At 40.1% G+C, this 15,319-nt stretch overlaps 2 protein-coding genes across 18 annotated transcripts in view; one reads left to right on the plus strand and one right to left on the minus strand.

Moving 5' to 3' along the window:
- The window catches only part of ZnT77C (Zinc transporter 77C), a 116,041-nt gene extending 100,916 nt beyond the window's left edge, over positions 1-15,125 (plus strand). For 15 of the 17 annotated variants that reach the window (XM_067772543.1, XM_067772545.1, XM_067772546.1 and 12 more), the window contains 2 exons: positions 14,751-14,852; positions 14,911-15,125. In XM_067772543.1, coding sequence (XP_067628644.1) covers positions 14,751-14,852; positions 14,911-14,987 — 179 coding nt within the window. In that variant the 3' untranslated portion in view covers positions 14,988-15,125. Of the gene's footprint in view, positions 1-13,953; positions 13,986-14,750; positions 14,853-14,910 lie in introns of those variants that run through there. The other 2 variants (XM_067772558.1, XM_067772560.1) reach the window with 2 other exon arrangements.
- The window catches only part of fat-spondin (extracellular matrix protein f-spondin), a 76,412-nt gene that overhangs the window by 456 nt on the left and 60,637 nt on the right, over positions 1-15,319 (minus strand). Inside the window, exons 2-8 of the mRNA XM_067772541.1 lie at positions 6,511-6,905; positions 6,109-6,439; positions 5,918-6,048; positions 5,625-5,850; positions 5,397-5,568; positions 4,864-5,333; positions 43-210 (exon numbers count right to left, since the gene is read on the minus strand). Of these exons, the coding sequence (XP_067628642.1) occupies positions 43-210; positions 4,864-5,333; positions 5,397-5,568; positions 5,625-5,850; positions 5,918-6,048; positions 6,109-6,439; positions 6,511-6,905 (1,893 nt within the window). The remainder of the gene's footprint in view (positions 1-42; positions 211-4,863; positions 5,334-5,396; positions 5,569-5,624; positions 5,851-5,917; positions 6,049-6,108; positions 6,440-6,510; positions 6,906-15,319) is intronic.

A 15,319-nucleotide genomic window follows, 5' to 3' on the forward strand; every position in this document is an offset into this window, starting at 1 on the left:
AATAAATCATAAATATCTTCTTTTCCGTTATATAAGGATTACGTAAAATGCTGCAAGTGTTCAAACAATCATTTTCGTTGAGGAAGTTGTTTCGATTGCCACGACAACCGCCGTATGTGAAGCTGTCACAACGTCCATATTGTAGATTGTAGGCATATCGTTTGTATGCACCACGACATGGGCCGCTATCATAAGGCTCCACGCAAATATCTGAAAAGCCGAAGTAAAAAATTCTAGACGTGTCATTCGAGTCAACAAATTTATTAAAAAATTATACTTGAAAAAAATAATAATAATAATGAGCGAATAATTCAGCATGCTGAGACATGCATGAGAAATGCTGCTTTTACTTTAATATTTAGGAACTACAAAGAAGATCGGTGGGAAATGTTCCATGAAAATGTTAACCAAACAAATCATGCCTGCCACTTGAAAAGTGTTGGATCAAGTCCTTAAACTTAAAATAGCGAACTTCAAGAGTGTAGACGGGTACATTACAGGATATTGGTATCTGATATCCGTATAACTAAATACTTTCTCAGCATAAGTTGCTGAGTTTTCCTTAAAAATCCAGAAAACTCTAGAATCATGAGCACATTTTTCTTTCCAAAAAAATTTTAGACAACGAAGACACGAAACCCACCTTTTTGGTTCAACAAGGGGATGAGTTGTCGCTTCAAAACGAGAAATCACATAAAATGATGTCAATGCACGATAAGAAGGAAATTTCTCAAAATAGTAGAGCGGCGGTCTCCAAAAAACGTAGTCACAAAAAGAGGAAACGTCGCCGGGCATGCTGTAAGGGGTGCATAAATAGGAGGCTATGACTCAAATTTAAAGATAAGTGAATATATCACAATCAAGCGTTGATATCTACCACACACGAAAGGATGGGTTGCAGCATGCCCTGGGAGGTCATGAACTAAATCGATAAAAATTGGGAACTATTACAAAATAGAAAACCTCAAAATGTGGACATGCCACTACGAGGAGGGAGTGTCACAAATAGGCAGCATGTCATTTGTAAACATGTCTGAAAATAATGTGTATGTCATAAAACAGAAGACTTCCTTCAAATAGCGGAAGATGTCATTTTGGATAAAACAAGTGTGATATCTTATCTGTCGACTGCCGGACAGGATGTTCGAGCTGGCAACTTTTGAGCGTTTTGACAGGATGTTCAATATGGCGGCGCATAGGACCGGCCATAGTGTAATAACGACAAGGTGGTCTATGTATTGACAGCCCATTTTGAAAACTCTCATACAAAACGACGGATGATAGAAAGGGCATGAAAAGAAGAGGACCTTTTTTGAAATGGTATTAAATTTAGTACTATTTTGTATCAAAGGAATAAGTACATTTTTTTACATGTTTTATGAAAAATTTCTTATATTAATATATGTTAATGGCGGGCTCTCCGAATAAACCTCTAGTTCTGCTATAAAAAGATTCTGAGAGAATTCAGCAACCCTAGCAGATTCCGTTCAAAAGTTTGCATAAAACATGCAGGCCGGTCACTCAAAGATAGATCTCTATTCTTTCTTCAAAGGCTTCTTGGACCTAATGTTTTTGAATTTGAGTGTATATGGCAAACTTGAAATATTTTGCTTAGTTTGTGTTCCGGAGGGCCAAATGAATTACAAGAAGATTATGTGAGCGCACGGTATGGGTTAACTTAATGAAGACCACAGGCCTCCCCTTATACTGCCTGCTATTCGACGTAGTATAGCTAGCTGGTCGTAAAAAAGCAGCTACTTTGACAAAATCACTTTCGATATATCGGATGTTTGTTAGGAGCGACGAGAGTTCTTTTTCAATTCGAAATGTCTTGAAATTGAAGTAAAAAGGTCCAGCCTATAGCTTCAAGAACATGTTCCAAACGGACTTAGGGGCTTAGGATACTCACGCGGTAGGCATGCCTGTCGTAAGGAGCGACTAAAATCACAAAACCTAGGTTCAACGCAGTCATATCAAATCGTTCTCGAGATACTCGGTTTATTACCTTAATGTAGCTAGTTTGCGGAGCGTGCCGGATCAATATCGGTCTACATGATATGAAGTTGGGAATTAATATAGACGAGAGCCTGGTGAACCTGATCACGAATGGTGAACGGCAGGGTTGGGGGTGGAGTATTCTGCCATTAGTTCGGTGTTGGTCCGAAAATTGGAATGCACGATCACCGCAGCGGCCTCCACATTAGGCTGGTCTCTTGGCCTGGGCGAACTGAAAGTGTCGTTGTTGGTTTATCAGCATCAAATCGGGTGACGGCTACATTATAAGTCGCAAGTCTTATAACTCCATCACTACACTATCATATTCTGTTGACACACAGATCCTAGGAGGCTGGGGTCGTATGTAGAAGTTCACGCACGGAGTAAACCTTATAATGGCCGTTCATGTGGGAATGACAAGAAATATGCTTTTGGGATGTTTGGTAATGTGATAAAAAAAATAAAAAAAAAAAATAAAAATATCTTTGAGAATTTCTTACGGATTTGGCACCTAGCAGCTAGATGTACAAAGGTGGGATGTTACACTTCACATGTCAAACCGCGTTAGGCGCTATGATGAGCATCTGCCACGTTAAACCACATTCCATTGAAAACATAACAAGATCCAGGAGATGCGACGTACAGATAAAGTAAATATGACCAATGGAGGTGGTCAAGCAAACGTACGCAGGCTTGGTTTCGGATTCGTGGTAATAGAAAGAGGAGCGCGTGTAACGCACATGTTAAAAAAGTCGTGTCTGCCAACTTCAATGCCAGGAGGGACAAAACGTATATTTGGCCGCAAAGCCGGAAAGTTCAGCCCCTACAATAATACCTCTTGCAATGAATTGAGACTGATCGACTTTGCCTGAGACCGAGACATGTTTTATACTGCTGTCCTGCCTTTCGGTCGAAAAAATAAAAAAGACTGCTAGAGGTGGAAGAAATGTTTGGATTTTTGGATGTGCGCAACCCAAATTGGCATCCAACTCGCGACAGCAAAAGGCAAATTACCTGGAAAAGGAAATGAGAAGACAAACTTGTAAGAAAAATGTTTAGAAAGTGAACTATCACAATTATTTTAAACATTTTACCTTCATGTTTTAATGAATATATCCAAATTCCTAAAATTTTGTTTAATAAACAAAATTATTTTATTACAAGTTTGAATGATAGAAAAGTCAAAACAAATTACAATTGGAGAAAAAATTGATGCCTTTGCATACTTTTGGAGGAAAACTGATTTGTACGGTTTTTACTAAACTTTTTCCTCTGAATAAAAAAGTAGTTTTGTAAAGAGGCAAATTGAGTTTCAGAGTGGGAGTTTAAAATGGCGGATTAGAGAGAGAAGCTGCCAACGTCAGTCACCTTGTAATTGCATCATGGGACCGACTTTTCATTCTATAGCATAACATTATACCAAATGGCGATTCCAACGTAGTAGCATGCAGGTTCTAAGTAAAAAAATATCATCAGCAGCAAGGAGCAACCCTTTGGAAAATATGTGCCTTTTCTATTAGGGCTGCCTGCTTGCAGATTCCGTTCTGAGCCTGCATAAAACATGTAGGTCATGTCCAACCAGGTTAGGTTGATCTGGCTGGTCAATAAAATCCTCACATAGTCCAAATTTGTTTGACGACCAAACGGAAATACCCCAATTAGACACCAGAGCTTATGACATAGGACAACACCGTCCTACTGGCAAATGTTGAAAGCTTTATAGGACCTAGCCTACTAGCTGCCTTGAGATCTGGCAACTCCGACGTGGAGCCTTGACATGGAAAGCGCAGCATACACACGAACACAGACCGTGCTCAGCCATTTCTTCCTGCAGCTCGCTCTTCCTTCACCAGCTGTTGCTGACGAGGCCTATATCATAAGCATGTGACGCCATAAATCAGTGTTCAGTTAGTATGCCCATCGTGGGCAACTTTATGTGTCTAAAGTCGTAGGTTTTGCACATGATCTTAGAAATTTTGCAGCCCCGCGCTTTTCCCCACGCCTTTTCTGCTTGACGGATCATATCCAACTCCTGTGTCCTTTTGATTTCTCTCAAACGAATTGGGACCTCTACCGTCGATTCATCTACTGCTGCGAAGTCTGTCCAGTGATTATTTGCATTCCAGTACACTTCTTGATAAAGTACGGTTTGATATTATTGCCTTGATTGTCTCCTGCCTGTGAATATATATATTGACGCCACTGCAGCCTCAGCTCGCTTCCTCCAGGGTCTCTGCTGGCAGCCTGTAGGATCCAATTATTACTGGATCGACATAGTAAATGGCAGCCTTGTATTTTTTATGGCCACAGTATGACTCCTCGTCTCAAAGTACGCAGCGTTAATAATGTCCGAATTACCTCCATGAAGCTACCTCTATTAACCGACATAAAAAAGACATAGGATTATTCAATTCATTGAAGCTGTCAAAATACACTTCGAAAGTTTTGGGAAGAGCTGCGGGAATAATAGTCCCTTGTCAGATATGAACGCCGCACGCTCACGCATTGGCATTTTGAAGTACTACCCAGACTGTGGTGTGAACGATTTGATTCTCCATTTTTAAACTTCTACCGCCTTATTCACTTTTGTTTTTCCCCAAATATTGAGGGCTGAATGACGTTGTAGATCAGCCATCGCTTATCTATTTGGGTATAAAATTTAATGAAACTTGCAAAGCAATTAATGGAGAAAAAAGGAGCTCGAGTGGCCATTTCAAGACAGTGAATATTGATAGGGATTCCAACAACCTCACTGCATTCAAGGAGTCACTGTACATCACTTTACTAATTTAGATATCGCAACACTATGAAACTAAGCGGATTAATCTTGGATGGTGTAGCTGATGATTCAACAAAATATTTACCCACCTTTAGCCATTTCCATATTAATAACACACTCCTGCGGTACAGTACATTCCTTTTGTTGATTTAATTCCATACGCCGTGTACAATTTTCTTTAACTGGACCGTTCTCCAACAACAGTAGACGCGTACGTATGGTTACACCACGTCCACATGTGGCTGTACACGGACTCCAGTCACTCCATTGTGTGGTTGGACACATCGGATCAGGTAACTCCACTTCTTCGTAGGTACAATCGGGACGCATACATTTTTGCTTCTCCACGGTAGTTATATGTGGACAACGTTTACGGCCGAGATGATTAAGGAATGTACGCGTACGCATGGTTATACCAATGCCACAACTGGCCGAACAATCTGACCATGCGCTCCACAGTGTGGTCTTGCAAACACCATCTCCCTCGCCATCATCAGTTACTAACGAAACAGCATGAGCCATGTTCTCTCCCTCGTCCTCGTCGTCTTGTGATTGGGTGCTGGGTAGGACTTAGAAGGTTATATACATACATTTATGAATATCACATAGATTTATAACTTACTCGCATTCTGGTATTTGAGCTGCACACATTTCTTTCGATACCAATTGGCGTGAACAATCCGCAGCAGCGGCCGCTTCTGGATTTATGAATTGTCGTGTACGCATACGGATTCCCTTACCGCATGTGACGGAACAGGGGCTCCAATCGCTATAAGCAGTTAGTCTGCATTCAGCTACAAAGAAATAATTGATTATATGTTTGCAAGAGCTTAAATAGATAGTAACGTACACCTGGTATCTTGCTCCTCAACGTCGTCAGACACATCGAGTTGCAAAGCTTCCAAGAAATGATCATCACAGCTTCTGGAAATAATTTTCTCACGTCTTATATATAACTTAGCCAATGGCGTCATGACACTGCTTTCTGGATTATAAAAAGGCGAACGAGGATCTTCAGGATACATAGTGGTGATTCGGTACATGCGTTCACGTGGCTGTGTTTCCGTATTAGGTGACTGAAATGAAGAGATCGTGTGAACTATATGCTGCAAGCTGAACTTAAAAAGGGGAGGAAAAATATACCATATAGCTAATACCGCTATCAGTGCCTGCATCCCATGGGTAGAGATCAAAATCTAAGGATTCTTTCCATGAACAATCTTCGGTACATAAGTCAACTCCGCTAATTCCAACAACCCAGTCAGGTGAAGGCCCTAAATAATCACAAAATATTTTATGAAATTAATTCTCCAAAATCTATGCTCTCTACTAACCAAACATCGAAACTAACGATACTTTGGGATGTGTACGATCAACACGGAATTTTGAAGAAGTGTTTGTATTAACATTAGGATACCACAGACCAGCAGCTTTTATAAGAGTTCTTAAGCGCGGACCTCTAGCGCGTAGCTCGGTTTCTAAAGCAGTAGGCGATCCAAACTCAGCAAGGAAGCGAAAACCATCTGTCGCTATATGATGGTCACCCCAAAATGAAAAATTTGCTTCATGCGAAGCCCCAATTACATCTGAAAAATGCGTTAACCATATGGCGAAGGGATAATCTTTGGGGTGTGTTTCGTTCGACCAAATACCCTCGAAGACAAACTGTTGGTTGGAAACAAGGTTATTAAAATGATCTTAAAGTTTCGAAAAAAAGATGGATATTATAAACTTACGCTATATTTAGCCTCATCGCAAGCACAGCATTCTTTTTTTACTGTGTGTATATTAGTTTTACGTTCACACACCACTTGCGTTAACTGTCCATCGTCGGAGTACCAGGCGTGTGGACCCTCGTAAACCATAGCAGTTATCGATACACAACCCGAACCCGTCGAAGGTGCAACCCACATAACTTGTATTTCCGTTTTGGGGAGATCATCTGCTTCCTGCACAGTGTTGACGCATCGTTCGCTGAATTGAGTCAGCGAATCAGGAAATAGTAGAAAACGTCCAACTCGTTTAGGGCTGGCTGGCTGTGCACGTCGACCACCAGTGTGAGCCTCGGCGGTGATTGTGAAATGTGTGAAATGTTGCACTTTTTCATGGGTCCGATCGCCAATCAACAATACTAAAAAACAGAGAGAAAAATCCAGTCAAACATTTATTTTTGGGATATATAAATATTGCTGTGGCCTATCATTAACTCAGCCAAAGCTCTGAGTGGAACAATATTCCATGAATATGAGAAAAACATTTTTCTTTGTAACTTTACTCCTGCGCATATTCTAGTTGTTCATCCTTTATTTCTTCTTTTCCTCTCTTTTTTTCCCTGGCCACCCTATTTTTCTATTCTTCTAATCTTTTTAACTGTCCCTTAACTATCCACTTATATTTTTCTTCTTCTCCCTTCCCATTAATTTCTTTCTTTCTCACAACCTCGCTTTCCTACTCCTTGCCTTGCTCGATTCTACTTGAATTCCTTATAATTTTTATTTCGTTTTTCCTAATCGAACTCCCATCTCCCTCTCCCTGTTCGTCCTTCTATCTTTCCATTCCTTTTTATCCTCACCCTTCCTCTTTCTATCCCTCTTTCCCTTCATCTCTCATACCCCGTCCCTTTCCTTTCCCCCTTGCTTTTCTTTCCCTTGCTATTTTCTTTCCCACCACGTCCTCGCCTTCTTAAACTTTTTCTGAAAAAAAACCACTTTCCCAAAATTTCATGCTTCTTTATATTAAAGATGCAAATACCCAATACCGGTACTTCCCCTGAACTTAGGGGTAGGGTAGGATGTTAGCTTGCAGACAACGAAATGTATTTTGGATAATGTAAGATAAATCGACCTATTCTAACATAACGGTCGTAACTTAACGTTTTTTTTACCAATAACCTATGTATGCATTTCAGTAGTTCCGTTGTAGTTCTGTTTAAAAGTTCGTGTTTCAGCAAAGTCATTAATATTCGTATCTCATTATTACGGAAAAATTAATTTTTTTACAGACCGTCATTTATTTTATGGATCGTCCTATTCAAATTTAATTAAATTAAATTGAATTCGTATATTTTCTGTCAAAAACTGTATATTTTCAGTTACAACCTTTTAAATCGTCTTCCGGAAATTACTTACTTACTTAATTGGCGCTTAACCGTTTAAACAGTTATGGCCATCCTAGAAGGCGCGCCAGTCGCTCCTTCTCTCTGCCAACCGACGCCAATTGGCCACACCAAGGGAGTTTAAATCGTTTTCCACCGGGTCCTTCCAACGGAGTGGGGGCCGCCCTCTACCTCTGCTTCCATAGGCGGGTTCCGATAGAAACACTTTCTTGGCGGAGGCCCATACATTTTTCGAAGAACTTTTCTCTCGAACACTCCCAGAGCCGTTTCATCTGATGTTGTCATGGTCCATTCTTCTCAACCATATAGCAGGACGGGAACGATAAGTGACTTGTAGAGTATGATTTCGTTTGCCTACCTAGTCCAAAGTAGCATTTATGGGCAAGAGTGATTCTTCGCTGGATTTCAGAGCTGATGTTGTTGCTAGTGTTGATACTTGTTCCCAAATAAACGAAGTATTTTACTATTTCGAAATTATGGCTGCCAACAGTAGCGTGGTTGCCAAGGCGCATATGAGCTGACTCTATGCCCTCATTCACCATCAAACCCATCTTTACCGCTTCTTTTTCCAGTTTGGAGTAAGCAGAACTAATGGCGTGGGTGTTTAGGTCGATGATATCAATGTCATCAGCATATGCCAGTAATTGTACGCTTTTATAGAATATTGTTCCAGAGCGGTTAAGATATGCAGCAAGTATAATTTTCTCCAGCATCAATTAAAGAAATCGCACGATAGGGGGTCACCCTGTCTCGTTTAGTTTCGAACGGTTCGGATAGGTCCTTCCCAATTCTCACTGAGCTGATGGTGTTGCTCAACGTCATTTTGCACAGCCGTATAAGTTTTGCGGGGGAACCAAATTTAGACATAGCGGCATATAGGCAGCTCCTTTTCGTGCTGTCGAAGGCGGCTTTAAAATCGACGAAGAGGTGATGTGTGTCGATTCTTTTTTCGCGGGTTTTTTCCAAGATTTGACGCATTGTGAAAATCTGGTCGATGGTAGATTTACCAGGTCTGAAGCCGCACTGATAAGGTCCAATCAGAAGATTCACGGTGAGGTTCAATCTTTCACACAATACACTCGACAGGACCTCATATGCGATATTAAGAAGGCTGATTCCACGATAGTTGGTGCAGTTTGCAGTATCCCCTTCTTGTGGACTAGGCAAAGAACACTTAGATTCCAATTGTCGGGCATGCACTCGTCCGCCCATATTTGGCGAAGAAGCCGATGCATGCGCCTTACCAACTCCTCGCCGCCGTATTTGAATAGCTCCGCAAGCAATCCATTAGCGCCCGCGGCCTTATTGTTTTTCAATCTGGTTATTGCTATTCTGACTTCGTCATAATCGGGTGGAGGGACATTTATTCCATCATCATCGATTTCAGGATTGGGTTCGTCATCCCTGTGCGGTAAATCGCTGTCTCCATTTAGGAGAGGAGAGCAGAGAGGGATCCAAGGGGTTGTGTAGCGCAACCCTCTCAACCCAATTGTCATCCTCACCAACCCGCGGCGAATCCTGTTTCATTAACAGACGAGGCTCTGGCGACCCCAACCTCCTCATGGAACTAGACGGAGGGATGGCTTGAAGGTTTAACGTGGTCATGTAAATCGTTCCCGAGATGGTCGAGCTAGTACCTTAATGGTGCTTTGTTATCGGAGCGTACCGGATCTATATCCGGCAAAGGACCATCAACATCGATAACACTCCCCAGGGCCATCGGGGAGTGTCTGTATTGTTAATACAACAACAACAACAGGAGAGCAGAGGACATCTGGACATCAGTTACAAGGTCGCTTCCTGAAATACGAACTTTTTAACAGAACTTCTGAGATACGTCGATGCTAACAAAATGTTTGAGCTACGACTTTTCTAAACAAAGAAGCAACGACAAAAAATCGTGAAAGTGGTGGCGACGGAGAGATGTGATAGTTAACAATCTAGCGTTTAGGTATGGGACATATAAGAACGAGTGGATAAACTTTATGGAGTTAAGGCTCCATTACTGATACTTAGCATAGACTTGACTTGGCTTGCGAACTGTCACTTACAGTTCTGTTAAATTAACATTGCATGTTTCTGATTACTCAAGACTTAACTTGACTTAGAAGTCTGTTGAATTTTGATTTTCTATGTAAGTTCTAAGTGACGTTTACATTTTGAGATGCCATTTGTTTGTTTCCATTTCATTTTGACATTTTGTCATACAAATTGACATTTATTTAAAAATAAATTTCAACGCTGATTATGATGCCAGATTTTATGCGCCAAGTGGAGTATAATCGTGGCTAAGTTGCCAAGTTTACGCCAAGTCAAGTCAAGTCTATGCTAAGTATCAGTAATGGAGCCTTTATTGTTCATAAAGCTCGTGGCAAACTTCATTGTACAGGTCTACAAGTAGGATATGTAGCAGCACGCACATACACCGCCACGCTCACCTGATAAAATGCTTGTTCTTGTTCGTTTTTTTTGTGGATGCTATTTGGCACTGTTGTACTTCTTAGGACCAAAAAAAGTTTAGTAGCTGCTATCGAAAACTGCTTAAATTTTTTTTCTTATATTACAAAGAAATATACTTATTTACTTTCAAACGAGCACTTAATTACATCTCCCTTTAATAACCATATATTTTGGACAATTTTAATTAACAAATTGTGATACTTTATTACCGGGGACGATTGCTAAAATACGACCAAAACCGTCGGGGGAGGTATTAATAGACGCGTTTTGGCCTCGCTTCCAATAATTCGAATACTTTTTCTCTTCGGACTATTGACAACAGGACAAAACGCGTCTATTCATTTTTCTTTCCGCTTTTTTGGACGGGTTATTGCAGTCGACCTCGGTTTCAAACTGTTTTTCGCGGAGAACTTTTGAACGGGTAGAAAAACTTAACTCAAGTGTTTGTATTCTTAATACTGAAATAACTACGCGTCCTCAGATACCCCAATTGAAGACTTTTTTATAATTTTCTGAAGGACCCATATGGGTGCACTTAAAATTTCCACTAAATTCGTTCAACAAAATTTACCATCACAGCAACCCATATCTGATATTCCGATCCCTTTTTTGCTTCCCTGTGTCGCTTTCGATGAAGCAACCCCGGTAATTTTGACACTTCGTTCAGTGTCAAAACTCATGTTCCACGCAGGTTCCACGCTAGTTTGACACTGACCGAAGTGTCAAACTTCCGTGTGTTAGAAAGGGAAAGAAATTGTTTCCCTCTCATACATATCATACTTGTAAATCTGTACAATGGCAAACTTGACACATCTATATCCAAATAAATCAGCTGATGTAATCAAGCTTATGGATATCAATTTTATTACCATAGACAACGAATTAATTTTTGGTTTTTCGCCTCATCCATAACCTATAAATATTTGAGAGAGTGAATTTATTAACTTTTCGGATATTCCGAAAGTTAAATAAAGCTTTTTGTGGAATTTGTTACTTTTTTGTATTTTCTTCCTTTTTTATAAAGTGCTCTCATAGTTTAGGCCATGGCACCAATAACCGATGCCAATAGATATGGTTATGACTATGGCGTTATGACTATGTCAGCTTTGTCAGGCCTTTTAGTGCAGGTATAAACATGATCTTGATCATACGCATTCTTTCCTATCAACAGCTGTGTCATGGTTCAACTATATGGTTGGCTCATCTGTAAAGCAACAAAATATGTCTGTTCAACTTGTCAAAATCTGTGTATTGGTGTTGGTGCGAATGGTATGGAATGGAAACATTAAACTGAGCAGTTTTTGTATGTGTAAGAAAATGTTGCCAATGTGTTGGTTTCATTTTGAGTTTGCCATCTCGTTTTGACAATCCCATCGGCCATGCAATGAAATAAATAAAATCAGCTGATGAGATGAGCCAACCATACAATTGAACCATGAGCTGTGTTCTCTGTATGCGGCAATGACTCACAAATCACAGAGAGAAGATTGCGCATTGCGCATGTAAAGAAAAGACCAGCTGTTTTTTATGAGCAATTATACGTAATTTTCCTTTAGCTGTTCTTTTTTCTCTCTTTCTTTCATTCGCTCTACCAGTCAACAGTGACGTAGATCCGCAGAACGAAACAATTTTGACCTCGTGAATGCGCAATCTGAGTAAGTGATTTGTGGGAATGATTAGCTATCATCCGGTGGCAAAATCCTGAGCCAGATAAATAATTTTGCATGTAAATGCAACAACAACGATTTGAGCCAGATAAATCCATATAGAAGTTTGGTTCAATTTGTGAGCCAGATAATTTGTTAATTGCTTCTTTTTAGGTTGGCAACGCGGCCTTTAATATACCTACTTTTTCAAAAATAGATGTCGCTGCTTAGCCTTTCGCCGTATGAGTTAAGCTGGAGACATTGGTGCTTTATCGGTAACCGTATCGGTAACCTTTTAACAGCTGATTCGACCAACCGTATGAGAATCAATGCAATCGATTATTGGTGCCGCTAAAGTCGTAACCGTATCGTAGCCAACCAATTGGGTTTTGGTTTACCGTCGTAACGATAAACAGCTGATTACGTTAGGGATACGGATACAGCGATACGACATACGGCACCAATGACTCCGGCTTTAAATGAAAAACAGCGGCGACATCTGCCTATCACATTTCACGTGTGCGAAAATTTCACGACATCTGCTTCTCAAGTCTCTCAATGATCCAAAGCATTCCCGTGAGAATTGAGCGTGAGCCGGAGCTGTAAAACTCACTGAAAGACGGCAATTGTTGGACCGGAAGCTAAGACACTAAAGGCCCCGCCATCAAGCAATTATTCATATATATGCGTTTAACAAAATCTTATGAATTATGATTAGATTCCATTTTTTTATGGAAAACGGCAGATCGAGCGACACTAAAGCCATCTGACATAAAAAAGTAGCTATCTTACAACTTTTGTTGAAAGGAAAGGATAAGAAGATCGATTGTGGTGATGTTACTGCAATTCAAAAGATTGTGTAGAACGCATATATTTATGTGAAGAATAAAATTATGTCTCGGCCATAATGGTGGAATTTAGATTTACCTAGTGATGAGCGATACATAAAGACATTCGACAATGATCGAAATAAAGCCGGAGTCATTGGTGGCGTATGTCGTATCGCTGTATCCGTATCCCTAACGTAATCAGCTGCATATCGTTACGACGGTAAACCAAAACCCAATTGGTTGGCTACGATACGGTTACGACCTTAGCGGCACCAATAATCGATTGCATTGATTCTCATAAGGTTGGTCGAATCAGCTGTTAAAAGGTTACCGATGCGGTTGCCGATAAATGCGGCAGTTACCCACGAACGTACGTAGAAAAAACGTGTCAGCTGACACGACCTATCTTATGAGTGTGCAATGTAAACGAAAACTCACCGACGTGCAACGCCCGTACGTACGTAGCCCGGAACGTAGAAATCAAAACAATTTTGATTTTTTCCGTAAGAACGTGTCAGCTGATCGCTCTCTCACTAGACAGAGTTGCCTAGTAAACTTTTGTGCGCTAATTTTTGACCGTTCGCAATTTTATGCAAAAACGCCTCATTAAAGTTTGAAAAATTGTGGAAATAATTCGAAATAATTATGTAAAAGTGCTGATTATAAATATTTAATCTATTTATACTTATTTAATATGTATTCCGGCCTTTTACAATATCAAAAATTAAATTGGAAAAAGTTGATGTTTCCATAAGCATACATGCAAAATGGTCAGTGGCAACAGTGCTTATCTGTAAACAATACACACACAAATATGTTATGTACATGTACACGGACGCACACATTGATTCCTACGGGCTTGAGAGTTCGGTCAAACGTGCTTCGTACGACAAACGTCCTTACGTACGGCACACGTCGGTGGGTAACTGCCGCAAAAGCACCAATGTCTCCAGCTTAAGCGTTCCTGAGGCGACTACCACATGTTCAATATACGTTGACGACTATATCATCACAACAGAAAAGGTTTAAATCATGTTCAGATTACACTCTAAAACAAGTGTTTTAGCATAAAACACCTCACATAAAACAGGTACATTCACACCTTCGGTTCTTATTTTATTTTGACAGATCCAATGCAACCATGAGGAATTTAATATTATTGTAAGCGTTTTCATTAAATTTGATAATATTGTGTGTTTGTGAATTGTATTCTAATTTGAGATGAGTGATAAAGAGAAAAAAGTGATGAAGATATTAACCATGAAAGCACAATCAAATCCTTTGTGTTTATTTCAAAATACATCGTTCGACAATGAGTATTTGAACCAGTTGAAAAAGCGGCGTGCAATGAATATCAGAAAGATGCAGTTGCTGAGAAAACAATATTTAATGTAATTGGTGGCCTCACAAAACCTTTCCTGGCAATCAAGGTCATATTGGACAAGAGTAAGCATGCTAGTGGGGGTTTGCAAAAGCATTAACAATCTTCTTTTCAAAGGCTCGATCGCAATCCTTCTGGGAAGTTGAATTTTCGCATGAAAAGAAGTGTATTTATAGAACTTTGCGAGAATTTAAGAGTGTTGGAAAAGAGAGATACCCCACTAAGAAAAGCCATCTCTTTACACAAACGAGTAGCCATAGCCCTCTACGCGTTGGGATCATCGGCAGAGTATCGCACAATAGGGAACATGTTTGGAGTTGGAAAGTCCACTGTGTGTGAAATAGTACTTGAGTTTTGTACTCAGACATGGAAACATTTGAGCCTTACGTACATGCCTAGTTTTCCCTTAACGAGGGAAAAAGTATCAGAACTAGTACAAGAATTCGAAGCTATAGGATTTCCTCAGTGCATGGGAGCAATAGGTGTGTTAAATTTGGGTTACCATAGCTATGTATGTCAACGTTCTTGTTTTTAAAAATTTCAGATGGTTGTCACATTGAGATTCATCCACGTAGTGAAGATGCAACTGATTTTATAATTACAAGGGATGGTATTCGACTATCCTACTTGCTTTGGTCGATGCAAGGTGTGGTCCTTTATGATTATGTTGTTTATAAAGGAAGATATACAGTTTTTTGTTTCAGATACCGGTTCATTTATATTAACGTTGGCAGTCCAGGACGGTGCAATGATACCCAAATCTTCGAGTCCTCAACATTGAAAACACAGTTGGAAAAATGTCCTTACCTGGATGAAATGCGCACACCGGTTTCCGGTGTTGATGTGCCGATTTTCATTATAGGAGACTCAGCTTTTCGTTTTAGCAAAATGTTGATGAAACCATATGCATTCCAAGTGTCTCAAAATGAAGACGAAAAAAATTTTAACTATTCTCTTTCCAAAGTGCGAAGAGTTGTTGAAAATGCCTTTGGTCACGTGAAGACGCGTTTTCGACGAATTGGTAAGGGCATAGACAATCAAATACAAAATGCCAACATTATTATAAAGGCATGTTGTGTCCTACATAACTTTTTAAACGAAAGGAACGACAGT

The sequence above is a fragment of the Eurosta solidaginis genome, chromosome 3 (assembly GCF_040869045.1).
Source record: "Eurosta solidaginis isolate ZX-2024a chromosome 3, ASM4086904v1, whole genome shotgun sequence".
NCBI lineage: Eukaryota > Metazoa > Arthropoda > Insecta > Diptera > Tephritidae > Eurosta > Eurosta solidaginis.